The 15585-nt window shown below is 39.2% G+C and overlaps 3 protein-coding genes across 3 annotated transcripts in view; 2 read left to right on the top strand and 1 right to left on the bottom strand.

Annotated features, from left to right (window-relative positions):
* Positions 1–2787, bottom strand: part of zhx3a (zinc fingers and homeoboxes 3a) — a 41079-nt gene extending 38292 nt beyond the window's left edge. The window contains exon 1 of the mRNA XM_058792214.1: positions 2767–2787. The gene's annotated coding sequence lies outside the window, so the exon portion shown is untranslated. The remainder of the gene's footprint in view (positions 1–2766) is intronic.
* Positions 627–5870, top strand: si:dkeyp-97e7.9 (DEP domain-containing mTOR-interacting protein). The gene is made up of 9 exons (XM_058792219.1): positions 627–1084; positions 1284–1462; positions 1621–1744; positions 2487–2668; positions 2872–3081; positions 4188–4307; positions 4410–4480; positions 4564–4668; positions 4771–5870. Exons 1-9 carry the CDS (start codon positions 1002–1004, stop codon positions 4894–4896), a joined length of 1200 nt encoding a protein of 399 aa, XP_058648202.1. The 5' UTR covers positions 627–1001; the 3' UTR covers positions 4897–5870.
* A 732-nt stretch (positions 5871–6602) lies between these two features.
* adnpa (activity-dependent neuroprotector homeobox a) lies at positions 6603–12169 on the top strand. Its single transcript, XM_058792215.1, has 4 exons — positions 6603–6985; positions 8722–8834; positions 8941–9030; positions 9128–12169. Exons 2-4 carry the CDS (start codon positions 8727–8729, stop codon positions 11825–11827), a joined length of 2898 nt encoding a protein of 965 aa, XP_058648198.1. The 5' UTR covers positions 6603–6985; positions 8722–8726; the 3' UTR covers positions 11828–12169.
* The last annotated feature ends 3416 nt before the right edge of the window (positions 12170–15585 follow it).

Below are 15585 nucleotides of genomic sequence, written 5' to 3'. Positions count from 1 at the left end.
GTACTGATACTCACAGGTGGTTCAACGGAATGCCACGTGATCACTTAAAGTTGGCCTCTCTAGCAACTGTGACCAACAATAATAAAGTCAGAGCACAGTGTCATCCACACAAGACCATCAGGGTAGCACATGACACTAACATTAAGGCTTCAACTAAATAACATACTATAAGCATTAAGTAATTAACTAAATAACATAAATACAACATAATGAACTATAATGCACATGACAGATAACAAAAATAAAATAAATAGTTAGAGAAATGCGAATATCTAAGAATTATGAGAATAAACAAACAAACAGTTACAGCTGCATTTTTACATGTTGATCATTCTGGGGAGAAATATGACCTTGACATATTTTGTGCGAGTCACCCAGCTACATTTACATATACATATAGGCCACACACACACACACACACACACACACACACACGACTTCTCTCCCCTCAGCAAACACTCTCAGAAACAAGACCGTGCTGTAACAAGACATTGTAATGTAAGATAAGTGATACTGAAAAAAACAAAGTTAAAATAGCCTATATCTCTGAACGGAAGTCATTTTAATATGAGTTAAGATGGTATTTGGACCCGAGTTCAATTATCTCAGATCCTCCGAGATCTCATGAGGTTTGACAGTGTTTCTCTGTTAGCTCTGTTACTGACACCTTGTGGCCATTATGTGAAGCTGTTGATATGTTTTCTACTTTCCAAAACGGTAGGCAATTTTTACATTTGAAGATGAACAGTTAAGACAGCATCAGTGCAACTGCCTTTAAATGTGTTGTCAGTAAAGTATTGGCTGTAAAATCACCCAAAACCTGGAACAATGTTTAAAGTTCTTGTAACAAAGATGTAGTCGGAATAGGCCTATATTTGTATACACAACATTCACAGTATCGAAGAACTGGTGCCTCGGTCCGCTGAATATTTAGTAAACACAAAAGCACCAATAAAGCGAAGGAAACAAGTGCACAGAAGCAGAGACTTGACAGAACATTCATGGAGCTGCTGGGAAACATTCAAAGTACAATGATGACAAGACACCAAAAGGCTGAGGTAATGATTGCCGGAGAACAGCTAAGGTACGCTATATTAACAAAGTTAGTCCCAGGATTTACATAATATAGATTTTAATCTCACCATGCATATCTCAAGACTTTAAATATTTAATTATTTGTAATATATTGAAACATTATTCTGTTATACAGTAGGCGGTAATATTATATGTAATATTTAGGTAATGTGTAAGCATAATAATGGTTGCTAATATTGATTTTGAAGATTGCGACTACATGATAGCAAGTTGATGAAGGACCGCAGACACCACTTGCGAACGTACCCAAATTGTTTTGTGGCTCAGGAGCTTATTGACTGGCTGATTGCTCACAAAGAAGTGTCTGATCGAGAGACTGCTGTCCAGCTCATGCAGCACCTCATGGACCATGATATCATTCATCACGGTACAATATTATTTACTGTACACCGAATAACAAAGCGTGTGATACAACAAGGTCATGTCTGTTTTCCTTCTCTGTTGACTCATGTTAGGACCCATTTATTTGATTCTTAATGTTTGAGAAGACTGATTGTATACTTTACCATCTTTTCATCTTTATAGTGTGTGATAAGTGGCCTGTGTTTAAAGACGCCAAATACTTGTACAGATTTAAAAAGGATGATGGCACATTTCCTTTCAACATAGAGGTTAAGATCTTCATGCGTGGACAGAGGCTGTGTGAACAGTAAGACATTTTCTTATAGGAAGTGTAAAAAAAAAAAAGTTTTAAATGTTCATTTGGTAGGCTACTTATTTTTTAAGTAAGTTTCAAATGCATTGAGAATTTTTTTATTATGACATAATATTGGTCTACTATATATTATACATTTTGTTGTCTAGGGGTCTTTAAGCTACTTTCCCAAAGACCTTAAGCCTGCTATATATACACCATTCAATAGTCTGGGATCAGTACATTTTTTTTAAAGGAATTAACACTGACTTTTGTTAAGCAAGGGTGCATTCAATTGATCAAAAGTGACAGTAAATATATTTGTAATGTTACAAAGGATGGATTTTTTTTAAACAAATGGTGTTATTTGAAATTTCTATTTGTCAAAGATTTCGGAAAAAAAGTATTGTGGTTTTCACAAAACTATTAAGCAGTAAAACTGTTTATTTTTTATATTGATAATTATAAATATCTTGAGCACTAAATCATCATAGCAATCACTAAATTACATTTTAAAATATGTAAGTTATTTTGTAATTTTGTAAATTTTAATCATATTTCACAATATTACTGTTTGATATTGTTGCAGCCAAAGAGACATCTTTCAAAAACATGCACGTTTTTTACTAACCCCAAACTTCTGAATGGTAGTACACTAATAAAAGTAGTAATTAACATTAATCTACATTAACAAATGTTGCAAATATTAGTCTCTTTCAGTCAAGATTATCAAAAATTCATCTGTTGCTTTTTACAGTCTGATTACCAGCAAAGACTCTGACATTTTACAGCTGAGACAGGAAAAGGGAGTGGCTTATGAACGTTCTTTCCCTGGTTACATGTTAATTGATTGGCTGCTACAGAACGGTGAAATAGAGAGTCGACGGCAAGGACTGGATCTCTGCAAGGCCCTACTAGAGCATGGTATCATTCAGCATGGTAAGAACAGTAACTATCACCTAGATTATGGCAGTGTGTGTTTTATTTCGCCATTAGCCAGGTCTAAATCCCTGTTAAATTAATCTAATGCGACATACCTGCGCATATAGCGATGACCTCTTGAAGAACTGTTATATCTGCAGTGATTTCGCTCTTCATGCTTTGCCTTGCTGAAACGGTCCAATCTTCATTTCACTCTGCAGTCTCTCTGAAGCACCACTTCTTTGACAGCGGGCTGCTGTATCAATTCTGCATTAACTTTCGCCGGCGGCGCCGTCTTTCTGAACTGTTGCATGAGACAGAGAATGAAGAGGTTGAATGTGTAACACACCAAAGCCAAGAAGACCAGGCTGAAAGTCCCTTTACAGTCCACAAAACCCCTCCACCTGAAGGCAACAGTGACTTCTTATGTGGTAGTAAAATCAGTTCAAATACTACAAATATATTTCAGTGCTTTGATATGGAGTGTTAGAGCTTGAGAGGTGGTGCTTAGGCAAATGGCCCAATTTAACCAGAGGGAGTTTCAGCACACTAATTGCCTGGTCAACCCCTCTGGAGTAATGAAAGCAATATGAAGTTAAGTGCCTTGCTCAAGGGCACAGCTGGGATATCAGCATAATGAGCTCAGTAACTCTCCATTTTCGTGGACACCCATACATGTAACCTGCAACCTTTGTGTCAGCAACCCAGCTCCATAACCTAGGGTTTCTCATTATTTTATTTTACACTAAAGGCTCCTTTTCATAACCACAAACTACTCATGGACCCCCTGACACATGACAAAATCTAATACAAGTCTACCCATTAGGCCAACATAACCATTTGAGCAAATTACTGATATATATTTGTAATTACTAAACTAATTTAATGGGGTCAGTATATGAAGAGTTTATTTGCAAATACAGATAACTTTTTATTGTTTTTTATTATGTTATCATGTTTTTATTGTGTTATTTAGCTGTATTTTTTTGTTATTTTTTAACCTAGTCAAAATAACCCAAATGCAGTTTGATTGAGATTAATTGGAACGCACAATGAAAAAACATGATTTCTGAGAATTGTTAAAAAAAGGAGTTATCTGTTTTTACAAATAAACTCTTTATTTGATTTAAAAAAAATAAATAAAAAATACATTTTATTCAACAGAGATGAAGGAAAGTAAAGAAATTGTTATAAAGGAAATTAAGCAGCACAATTGTTTTCGACAATGATAATTAAAAGAATTACCCAATCAGCAAAATTAGAACGATTTCTAAAGGATCATGTGACACCAAAACCTGGAATAATGGCTGCTGAAAATTCAGCTTTGCCATCACAGGAATAAATTACATTTCAAAATGTATTCAAATAGAAAACAGTTATTTTAAATTGTGCTAATATTGTATTATTGTATATTCTATTGAATAAATGCAGCCTGGGTGAGCATAAGGGCGTAAATCATGCTGAAGTTTCAAACGGTGTTGTAGATCAATGTATAAACTTCTAAATGTGTATAAACTTTTCTAATTTATAATTCCAGTTCAACCTACTTTGGATGGACGATGTGGAAGTTTGACCCACCAGCAGCATAGTTCACATGGATACCCACTCACTGCTTCTCTTACCGCTGCTCTTGCAGTACGATGCAATCCCACATCAGGTTATAGGAGAGCATTTGCATGTTTTTGAAAATCTATCACAGGCATTCTATCAGTTTTCAAACTCTGATCATAAAATGCGTGTGTATTATTATTTTCTACAGTGCTGAAAAGACATGTAACCTGTGAGGAGCTGTTATCTCCTGGTGCTCCGTTTGTAAAAAGAGTTCTTACGGTAAGTCTTGCATACATCACGCTTAGCTGGCCATGAAAAGAACATTGAACTACAGTTTGTTTATGTGAGTTTTATAATTAAAGATCCTCGGTGATGCCCTAGGCTGGGGCTTTGTAGTACGCGGAAAATCACCTTGTTATGTTCAGGCTGTGGATCCTGCAAGCCCTGCTGCGGCAGCAGGAATTAAGGTGATCATAACACGTAAACACAAACACAGTTGCTTACGCAATAAAAATTTTGAATCCATCATCAGCTGGTCTCCAATCTTTTTTTTTTCTTTTTTTGCTTAGGTTCGCCAGTTTGTGTGCCGAGTGAATGGACGCAGTGTGCTTCACCTGGACTATCATACTCTTTCAAAGCTGGTGATGACTGGACCCCATGTTGTTACTTTGGAGGTCATGGAACCACTGGATTAATTCAGTATTGGTATAATTAAATAAATATCATAGTAGGTGAAGGATGTGCATTTTTTTTCTCCATATACCATGTACATCTTCTTGTATGTTTAGTAACATAACATAATTAAAAAATATGAATTTGGGGTTTAAATAGAAACATTAGCAATGATCATACTGATCTAGCTTGATGTCTACTTAAAGTTTTGGCTCTGGATGAGAAGGGGTGTAAGCACTATACACAATTTAGAGAGACATGTCCCCCCGTATTTATATTAGTGGTCATCCATAGTATAAATTTATTAAATACTTGATTTTTTTCTGAAATGGTGTTAATCTTCATCGCTCAAAATGTGACGAAATATCAGCTGTGGGTATAACACTGTTATACTAACATGTTTGACAAAATAACCAAGGCATTTCAATAAAAGTGATGAAAATGACAGTAACCACTAGAGCACAAAAGAATGTTACACCTAACATTTTGGAAGATTACAGCTGTCAAAAATTAGTAGGAATTGTAGGACACAGGATATCGCTAGTTTCTCACACTGCGCTGGTGTCATCTCTTCCATAGCTCAGTAACTGTAGTGGGTTTCTTAAACATAATATTATTGTTAAGGATTTCCCAGAGATTTTCAGTTGGGTTTAGATCTCTGAGACGGCCATTTCATTATTTCAATGTTCTTGGCTTCAAGGAAATGCTTCTCCTGTTTTGCAGTGTGAAGGAGGCTTTGTCTTGCATGAAAATTGCCGGCTGATTGGGAGATGCTTGCAGGGAACACACTGCATGTTGTTGAAGGAGGTTCTGATAAACATTTGCATTCATCTTGCCATGTAGCTATAAGAGGCCCAACTCCCGCTGCACAAAACATCCCCCAAAGCATAAGAGCTCCTCCTCCACCTTTCACTGACTTCTTTACGAACTCGGGGTTCAGTCTTTCCCCAGTTTGACACAGTACATAATGTTTCCCATGTTACCAAAATAAATTAAACTTGTTCTCATCACTAAAGTGAACTTTGGACCAGTTCTTCTTTCTCCACACAACTTGCTCCTCAGCAAATGTGAGCCTAGCCTTTAGATTTTTTCTCCTGATGAGAGACTTTGTAACTGCACAGAGCATTTTCAGTCCGACTTCTCTTAAACGTGCCGAGACAGATTCATACCCTGTTCAACACTAAACTGGCAAGCAATTCCAGCTGCAGTGTTGAACCGATTCCCCATAAAGCATCAGAATTCAATTAATTTAATAAAAATTTGCTTTAAAACTTCTATTCCTGTTAGGATAACTTAAGACTTGAGCTTGAAATTTAGTAAATTATTGGTTGTTCTCTAATTTGCAAGTAAGAACACTGTCATGTACAAAGACACAGGAACCACTTTGGTTCTAGTTTATGCCTAAATATAGTTAATACAGCTAATTTTTAAATCATAAACTTACCCTCATTTATTTAAATGTTAATGTTGGACTGGCAGATATAAGACAGTAGTCTTGCACTTGACACCTCCAATGTTGATGACCTCGGACCAGTGCTAATCTTAATCACTAAAACTATTTCATAATCTCAATGGATGTGTAAACCCAAACGAATAAAACTAATGCAAGTACAAAAGCTGCAATTCTTCCATGAATCGACGACTTAACCTACTTGGTACTTGTGTGGCGGTGATGAATCTTCCCCAGTCATCAGTGTGGGCCCTTTTGAACTTTACACAAATATATGTCATTTCCGTTTGCAACCGTCGGCCATTTTGAACAGGCTGGGCTGGTATGTGGAACGGAACAGTCTCAAAGAGAAAAAAAAGTCTGTTCTCTGCCCTGTGTTTGTACTGAATTGACACAACAGCCTATCCAAATCGTATATTAAAGTACAAGTTCATGAGGTCGACAGAAACTGTTCTGTAGCCTGTGTTAATCCAGTTGATGACACATGGTGCGGATTCTCAGGATGAGTTGCCGAAATCCACCGGCGGCGGCAGCGGCGCGAAGGACTGCAGCATCTGCCGAATAAACCACAATCTGTCTCTGTCCTCTCACCCTAACTCTTCATTGGGCCTGAAAGCAAAGTGCTTGAAGGGAATTCCATGCGAGACCGTGAAGTAAAGCAGGTAATGTGTCATTATAAACGTTTGCTTTTCTTTCTTTGGCATCGTTGCTTTTGTGTGGAGTTCAGTGTGTACATCAAACATCCAGTGTGGCTAAGCTAACGCGCTAACTGCACATATGTGCATGGAGTAACAATTGTTTTGTTATCGCTAAACTAAGTTCGTTTGTAAATTAAATTATACATTAGAAGCACTTCACTCTCATTGGAAAGCTGGTACACGCGGTCAGGGCAAAGCCAGCGTAGCCTGTCAAAATAAATGAGGTATTTTTTGCTGAGCCTCTCAAAAAGGCCTGCTGTGGCCTGTATTGTCTAGTGGAGTTGCATTTATAGGAGCAACAGTCCCAGTTGCAGGGCTGCAGTTGCTGCATGCATGCATTCATTGTGTTTCAGAAGTCAGATTTATGTAAGAGTGGTTTGTTTACACTCTGCAAAATCACAACATTGACCCTATAGTGCAGCATGTGTAGTGTGGTTCATTCATTGCCCATAACTGATTGTTATTGGCTTACTGTATGTCAACGGATGAGGATGTTAAGTCTTCTGACAAGTTTACAGCACCACTTTAATAATAAATGCTCATTACATTTAGATGAATTTGTTGTTTACAATACAATATTTGGAGTGAACAGTGACATGCACTAAATGCAGAAAAGATAAGTTAACTTGTCAGATGCTTGTGGAAGAAGTGTGTCTTCATCTGCTTCTGATGTGGTGTCTCAGCAGATTTTTGTTTTTGTTTGGGCAATGCATGCACATTTAGGCTACACACTGAGTGTTTTGTCATTTTCAGTTGTTTTTAACACCTTAATAATTATTATATTATTATTGGTTAGTTCACCCAAAAATGGAAACTGTAATTTATTTTCATGTTATTCCAAACCCATAAGACGTTAAAAAATATGTTTTGAATGGAACTGAGAGATTTCAGTTCCTCCATTGAAAGCCGGTTCAGCTTAAGTTTTGACAGTTTAAAAATGCACAACGGAAGCTCGACCATACTTGCTGGACACCTGAAAACAAAGCTCACTGGTTCTTGTGAATGCTCAAGCATGCCAAAGTGACAAGAGCAAACCTCATTGGTTTTCATGCTTGAAGCAAGTACGGGTGCGTTTACCATATTTGATGTGCTCTATTTATGTGCATTGACCACAAGTCTAAATCTGTTCATCATATAACGCGATCATGTCTGTTCAGAAGACTTGGATTAACCATTCAATTACTTTTACTATTAATGACCTTTTTGAAGCAAAGTTTTGCCTTAATGGACTTTCAAAGGAGACTGAATTAAAAATACTTCTGTTAGTGTTTCAAAGATGAACGAAAAGGGTTTGGAGTGACATGAAGGTGAGTAATTGATTATATAATTTTCATTTTTGGGACGAACTATCCCTTTAAAATTGTTTAATGTGATGTGCACTCTCATGAGGCTAATAAAAGCTGGGGGCCAACATGTTGATATCACATGACCAACAGAATAATACTCCTTTTTATCACTGTAACACATCTGTTTTTGAACACTTGCATTTGTGGTTTATGGCTGACTGCAAAGAGTGCATTTCTACAATAACATTAGTAACTGGAAACCATTGCTTTTGCATAATGCTGCATCTATACTACATATAAGTCCATATTGGTCTGCACAACATAATTAGTAATTCCTGAGTGAACCTTTAACAAATTGGGAGCCGAACTAAAATCCCTCTCTTTTTTTTTTTTATTTTATTTTTTTTTTTTTAGAAGAAATGTTTCAACTTCCAGTGAACAACCTCACTCGGCTGAGGAAGGCCAGGAAAAAAGTCAAGAGACTGCTCAGTGACATTGGCCTTGACTACTGCAAAGAACATGTGGAGGTGATTATTCTTGAACTGTCATTGTGAACATCAAATTAAACTTACATCTGTTGTTGATGCACATACTTTGCTTCACTAATGTTATATCCTGTCCATTTTCCTGTAGGACTACAAAGATTTTAGCCCCAGTGATTCATACATGAAACAATTTTACCTTGACATTTGTATGTGGGATCCATCCTGGACAAAGTCACAGGTATGTCACCCATAGCCACTGCAACAGAAGTCTATTAAGAAATATTTTGGATTGCATAAACATTTTGTAATATTGCTTTGTTTTTCAAATGTTGCAGGACTACAGAACAAAGCAGTTTTGCTGCTCAGATTGTCCATTTGCCTCCAAGTATTTCTCTGCCTACAAAAACCACTTCCGCAATGTTCACAGAGAAGACTTTGAGAGCCGAATCCTTCTTAATTGCTCCTATTGCACATACAGTGGGAACAAAAGGACACTGGAAACCCATGTCAGGCTCTTCCATATGCCTCACAATATGTTGCGTCAGGGTGTCGCTGGCCCTCACGGAGCTCCAATAGGGGTTAGGGACGGTATGCGATTAGATAAGCCTATGCTGGGCGATCGAAAGGAGCTCCCGGTGTACTACTGCAAGAAGTGCACCTATCGAGATAGACTGTACAACGTAGTGCGCAGGCATATTTACAGGGAACACTTCCAGCATGTGACTACACCTTACCTGGGAAGAAACTCAGAGAAGCAAGAAAACAGTGTAGAGGCCCCTGGTAACAGTCATGGGATTCACTGCAAGAGCTGCCACTTCACACCTCGTTCCTATGAAGCACTGGTCCAGCATGTCATTGAGTTCCATGAGCGCATTGGCCATCAAGTCACCGCTATGATTGGGCACACCAATGTCATAGTGCAGAGGCCCCAGGCGAACGTAATCCAAAGGGGCGTTGCAATCACTCCTGGTGTGCGTCCTCAAACACCTCAAATGAATCGCTTCAGTATGCCCAAAATGGTGGGGTTACCTGTCGGCAACCATTTCAAGCAAACTCTTGCAGGCAACTCCGTGCCTGGTCACCCAGTTCGCGTTACACTACCTGATAAAGCTTTCGTATCTGGTGTGGTCTCCCAGTCACATACGGGAAAACACCTGGGCGGCTTTGGAGTCCATGGTTCTACACATCTTAATGCCCAGTCAGCTTCTTTCTCCCCCTCATTGAAGAGTCTACCTCTCTCTTCATCTGTGCACGCTGCTACTGCCACACTGACATCACTGCAGGCCAAGAAAGCTTCAGCCAATGCTTTGAACACCTCACAAACACAAAAGTGGAAGATTTGCACCATCTGCAATGAACTTTTCCCTGAAAGCGCATATAGTGCTCACTTTGAAAAGGAACATCAGGCGGAGAAAGTGAGGGCGATGGCTAAATACATCATGAAGATTCACAACTTTACTAGCAAGTGTCTGTACTGTAACCGTTACCTACCCAGCGACTCTTTGTTGAACCATATGCTAGTGCATGGGCTGTCATGCCCACAATGTCATTCCACATTTCATGAAGTTGAGAAAATTGTAGCACACAAGCGCCTGGCGCACCCCAACGAAGCAGGGGATCCACCGACTGGTGCTCCTCTAACATTCGATCTCACACTTCAGCAAGGAAGTCCCAAAAATGTTCAGCTTATTGTAACCACCTACAACATGAAGGAGACCCCTGAAGCCTCTTCAGCTGCCAATCAACCACCACAGAACAGCGCCATGGCTAAGCCTGCAAAGATGGCTGTAAAGCAGCCAGATACGCAAACTGATTCTGTGGTCCGAAACATGTCCCAGTCTTCTGTGTCGCAAAAGAAAGAAGTTGGGAAAACACTCTGCCCGCTATGCTTCACTATTCTCAAAGGTCCCATCTCGGACGCCCTTGCCCATCATTTACGGGATCGTCATCAAGTACTCCAAACGTTGCACCCTGTAGAGAAAAAACTAACCTACAAGTGCATCCACTGCCTGGGAGTGTACACTAGCAACATGACTGCTTCCACCATCACGCTCCATTTGGTGCACTGCCGAGGTGTTTGCCAGACCCCCAAAGGCGCCAAGCCTATTATGCCTGGACTGCGCTCACCTGGAGCTGGGTCTCTCAAACGTGAGTTAGTTACCCCAGATGCATCTGACCCCAAGAGAAGGAAGATGGTAGACCAGTCTAGGTATTACCCTACAGCCTTTGTTGAGAAGCCAGAGGAGCCGGTCGTGTTGGCACTGGATCCGAAAGGTCATGGTGACGAGTCCTACGAAGCACGCAAAGCTTTCCTTACAGCATATTTCAATCGGCATCCCTACCCTTCCCAACGGGAGATCGAGAAACTTGCTGCAAGCCTCTGGTTGTGGAAGTCCGATGTTTCGAGCCATTTTGCCAACCAGCGGCGCTCATGTGACCGGGACTTAGTCACCCGCAATCCTGTTGTGTTACTTGGCTTTAACATGCGGGCAGTGAGCCAGCTCAAGCATGACATGAGCTTTGATGCAAGCTGGCTGTTCGAAGTCAATGACGATGAAAAAAGCGGATTCTCAAGGACCTCAAAATTTAGGCTGAAGTCTCCTGTTGGTTTCTCTGCAGACTTCAAGGGGAAAATGCAGCCATTAAACACTGGACAAAGTAGTCAAAGCAACTGTGCCTTCAAGCCATGCCCTGGATCATCCTCAGAACCTATTGCCATTGACTCTGACAGTGATTCAGAGCCAGACGTGATGCCTATTAAAAATCTTAATCAACCAACTATGGCGTTAAGACCTTCGGTAGGTCAGTCCCACGCAAAAGGGACATTGCTGCAAGAGAGCTTCCGTTGTGAAAGAGATGTCAGGGGAAGCAGAAGCTCTCCCAGAGTTGGGCCAAAAAGTCTAGATGGCTCCGTTTCGGGTTCCAGTCCTGACGAGGCGACCTGGTCAGGCAGCATGTCTTCTGAAGAGAGCCACTACAGACCAGCAGGACGATTCGAAGTAAAGGGGAAGAAAGTTGGGTTACTTGGTAGATGATGACTTTCGGTGATAGTTCCTTTTTGTCTATCTATCCATGCCCAGATTTGTAGGTCAGATCTTTTACCTCACGTTTGGCTGACATTGAACGTTACGTTATGAACTGAATCTGAGAAGTTACAGTTTTACTGAAAGTACTGTTTACTCTCAAACAATTCTGCTGTCAAAAAGCGGACAAACTAATATACTGTATAATTTTTTTCCAACCGATCCATAGTCTTTGGTGAGTTTTTCTTCTTTTTTTGTATACTGTTCTCTGTATTTAATCATACACTTGTTGGAGTTGTAACAAAATTGATAGGTCTATTGTTTTTTTCCCTTAAATAAAAAAGGCAATGTAATTCACAATCAAGTGCTTGGATGTTTTTTGTTGTAAAGAAATGCTGAATTCAATTATTATACTTTTATATATTATAAAAATAACACGCAGACCACTATTTCAGTGCAATGTGAAGCAGGTGCTGTAATATTTATTTGAGCTTCAGAGCATTTGGTTGTGCTCAATTAGTATTAGTGTCTCAGCAAATAAATATCATCTGTCCTTTATAATTATGAAGTCACTTATGAATAACTTCTCAGTTGTAACTTGACCTCTATCTTGACTATTGTATTTACACCACACTGCCCTTAGAGGTCACCGTCTGTAAGATCAATGTCGTTCATTCAGCATTTGAAGTGGATCAAAACCTTTCATCAAAGTTGTCCTAAAACCTGCAGTCTTATCTTAGGACAACTTTAATGAACTTTTTTGATCCACTTCAAATGTTGACTACTGTAGTTTATATAACATGTTTATGGCAGCTACATCTTTCCAAGTCAACTAAAAACATGTATTTACAGCAGTCCTAAAACCTGTTTATAGTCATGTTAGCCTGACAAATGCTTTGTAGGTCTTTGTACAGACACTTAGTTACATGATTAGTATGCTATCATTTTGAGAAGTATTATGCAGAATTCACATTCCCCATGAGTGGAGAGTATGGATGCACATTACATTCATGGAGAGTATGGATACACAAGATCTTTAATGAATGGATGTCCGTGAGTCTGAAAATGTGGAACGTGCACTGATTCAATGGAATTTTGATAAAAGATTTGGTAGTGGACATGTAACACACGGGGTTTGTATTTGCAAGTATTATAGTGAGGGAGAAGAGACTGAGACACGAGAACTGTAACGGATGTTGTTTTGAATTTGCTCAACTGGTCCTGTGGTTGCTAATCTCTTGCAGTCATTTGTCACCATTTCCCCAATACATGGCTGGCCGTCACAGCAGATAAACTTAGTGAGGACAAAACAGAAAAAAATAGATACCCACCTGCCACTCAGAGTTTGTAAGTTCAACATTTCAAACATTGTTTATGGACACACCATATCTGTAAAGTTTTTTTATTTATCAAACACTTGATATTTGTGCAAATGTCTTGAGACATTTAAAAACATGTATCTATGAGTAATGTTAAGATTCAAGATTGAACATCTGGCAGTTTAGGCAAGCCTTTGCAAACGGAGTTTTCTGAAACCGTTTCTGATTAATGAGTCAGTGAGGGGTCAGGTTTTAGGTGGCGTCCACAGATGTTCATGGTTCCTCGTGAGACGTGATCTCTTCTTCACACTTGCACCTGACTAATGATCAATCATGCAATGATTTGCCCACAGTATATGCAAGTATGCAAATAATTATGTATTTCTGGCATTTTCCCATGAAGTATGCTAGTTTATTTTAGGGCCTTGCTGAGGAACAAAAATTGCAGGTGCTTGAGTTATGTTTACAGTTTTCTTATAAAATGCCAAGATACAACTCCTCACCCCCAAGGCAAAGATAAATAAATATTTATTTAAATTTCAGAGATGCTTTAAACATTTGCAGTCATTATTTGGAAGCTGATCCCATTCAAGGTGGCTAAAAGACAGTAAATGTGATCTCTGGTGATGCTGTGGGAGAGGGTCAGTGTTGGGAGTATGATAAGGTATCACTTTCACAGCACTCTAAACTGAACTGTCTCAACACCTTGCATTAGTGAAAACGGCAGTTTTTGAGTGTTTGAGTAAATTTATTTATTTTTTTTGTCTCCGTATGTGTACCTAACAGAACACACAGATCAAAGGTCATTGTCAACTGATGTCCAGGAATGTATTCCTACTAAACAAGTGCATACCTACAGAAAATACTTCATTAACAGTTAAATCCAGTACATACTGGCAGTATGTGTATGTGGACACACGCCAATTGTTTTTCAGCATATCTTGGATCTAATATTCTCTGAGAACTTCAGTGCAGGTGCAATTATTTTGCCAGCATCTGGGCCGCATGGCCCGCAGTTGCGTTATGTACACAGATATAACAGTTTTTCCATGTGAGCTAAATTTAGGACCTGGCACAAGTGGAACCTTGGTTAAATGCTTTGTCACCCTCCGCCAGCTTTATGGAAAGTGTTTTATTTGCATGTTCATGCTCCAAAAGCAGATCAATTGTCAAAGCCTCTGCGGAGTGGATGAATGGACAATGACACTATTATTGCATGGCTGGAATGACATGAAGTCCAAATAGCGAGCTCCAAACCACAAGGTCTAAAACAGTTTGCAATATTTAAATACCATCACCACATTGAAAATGGTCACCTTTGATAGTTAAACTTACAGCTGTGTTCAAAATAATAGCAGTGTGTTTAAAAAAGCGAGTAAAGCTCAAAATCCTTAAAATAACTTTTACTTCAATACACACAAATGCATTGGGAACATTGCACATTCTGTTCTAATCAAAACATGAAGCAAATTTGTTATTACTTTACAGAAAGTGAAGAAAAAGGAATATTAGGCTGTTCAAAAAAATAGCGGTGTCTGCATTTTCCTTTACAAAGTCAAATATTTACTGTATAAACAGAAAAATGCTTGAAGATTTAGCTTTCTTGTGAATGACTGAACTAACATTTAGTTGTCTAGTCATGGTTTCTGAGAACTGCTTCACATCTGTGTTGCATGGAGTCTGGCACCTGTGAACAGGTATTCCAGCCCAGGACGATTGCACTACATACAGTACCACAATTCCTCTGCATTGCTTGGTTTTGCCTCAGAAACAGCATTTTTGATGTCACCCCACAAGTTTTCTATTGGATTAAGGTCTGGAGATTGGGCTGGCCACTCCATAACGTTAATCTTGTTGGTCTGGAACCAAGATGCTGCTCACTTACTGGTGTGTTTGGGGTTGTTGTCTTGTTGAAACACCCCTTTCAAGGGCATTTCCTCTTCGGCATAAGGCAACATAACTTCTTTAAGTATTTTAATGTACTCAAACTGATCCATGATCCATGGAATGCGATAAATAGGCCCAACACATAGTATGAGAAACATCCCCATATCATGATGCTTGCGCCATCATGCTTCACTGTCTGCACAGTGTACTGTGGCTTGAATTCAGTGTTTGGGTGTCGTCTGACAAACTGTCTGCGGCCCCTAGACCCAAAAAGAACAATCTTGCTTCATCAGTCCACAAAATATTGCGGCATTTCTCTTTAGGCCAGTCAATGTGTTCTTTGGCAAATTGTAACCTCTTCATTTTTTTCAACGATGGGACTTTGCGGGGGCTTCTTGCCGATAGCTTGGCTTCACATAGGCGTCTTCTAATGGTTACAGTACTCACAGGTAACTTTAGACTTTCTTTGATCACCGTGGAGCTGATCATTGGCTTAGTCTTTGCCATTTTGGCTGTTCTTCGATCCATTCGAATGGTAGTTTTCCGTTTCCACATCTTTCTGGT

This window comes from Onychostoma macrolepis, chromosome 11, assembly GCF_012432095.1.
Source record: "Onychostoma macrolepis isolate SWU-2019 chromosome 11, ASM1243209v1, whole genome shotgun sequence".
NCBI lineage: Eukaryota > Metazoa > Chordata > Actinopteri > Cypriniformes > Cyprinidae > Onychostoma > Onychostoma macrolepis.
The sequence above is the reverse complement of the archived record's forward strand: the minus strand, read 5'-3'. Positions and strand labels throughout refer to the sequence as shown.

Excerpts from the sequence above, each read along its gene's own strand:
- si:dkeyp-97e7.9 (XM_058792219.1), top strand. The coding sequence starts at position 1,002 with ATGGAGCTGCTGGGAAACATTCAAAGTACAATGATGACAAGACACCAA. Across the intron at positions 1,085-1,283 it reads ATTGCCGGAGAACAGCTAAG|ATTGCGACTACATGATAGCA; the intron begins GTACGCTATATT and ends TTGATTTTGAAG. Across the intron at positions 2,669-2,871 it reads GCATGGTATCATTCAGCATG|TCTCTCTGAAGCACCACTTC; the intron begins GTAAGAACAGTA and ends TTCACTCTGCAG.
- adnpa (XM_058792215.1), top strand. The coding sequence starts at position 8,727 with ATGTTTCAACTTCCAGTGAACAACCTCACTCGGCTGAGGAAGGCCAGG. Across the intron at positions 8,835-8,940 it reads ACTGCAAAGAACATGTGGAG|GACTACAAAGATTTTAGCCC; the intron begins GTGATTATTCTT and ends ATTTTCCTGTAG. Across the intron at positions 9,031-9,127 it reads CATCCTGGACAAAGTCACAG|GACTACAGAACAAAGCAGTT; the intron begins GTATGTCACCCA and ends CAAATGTTGCAG.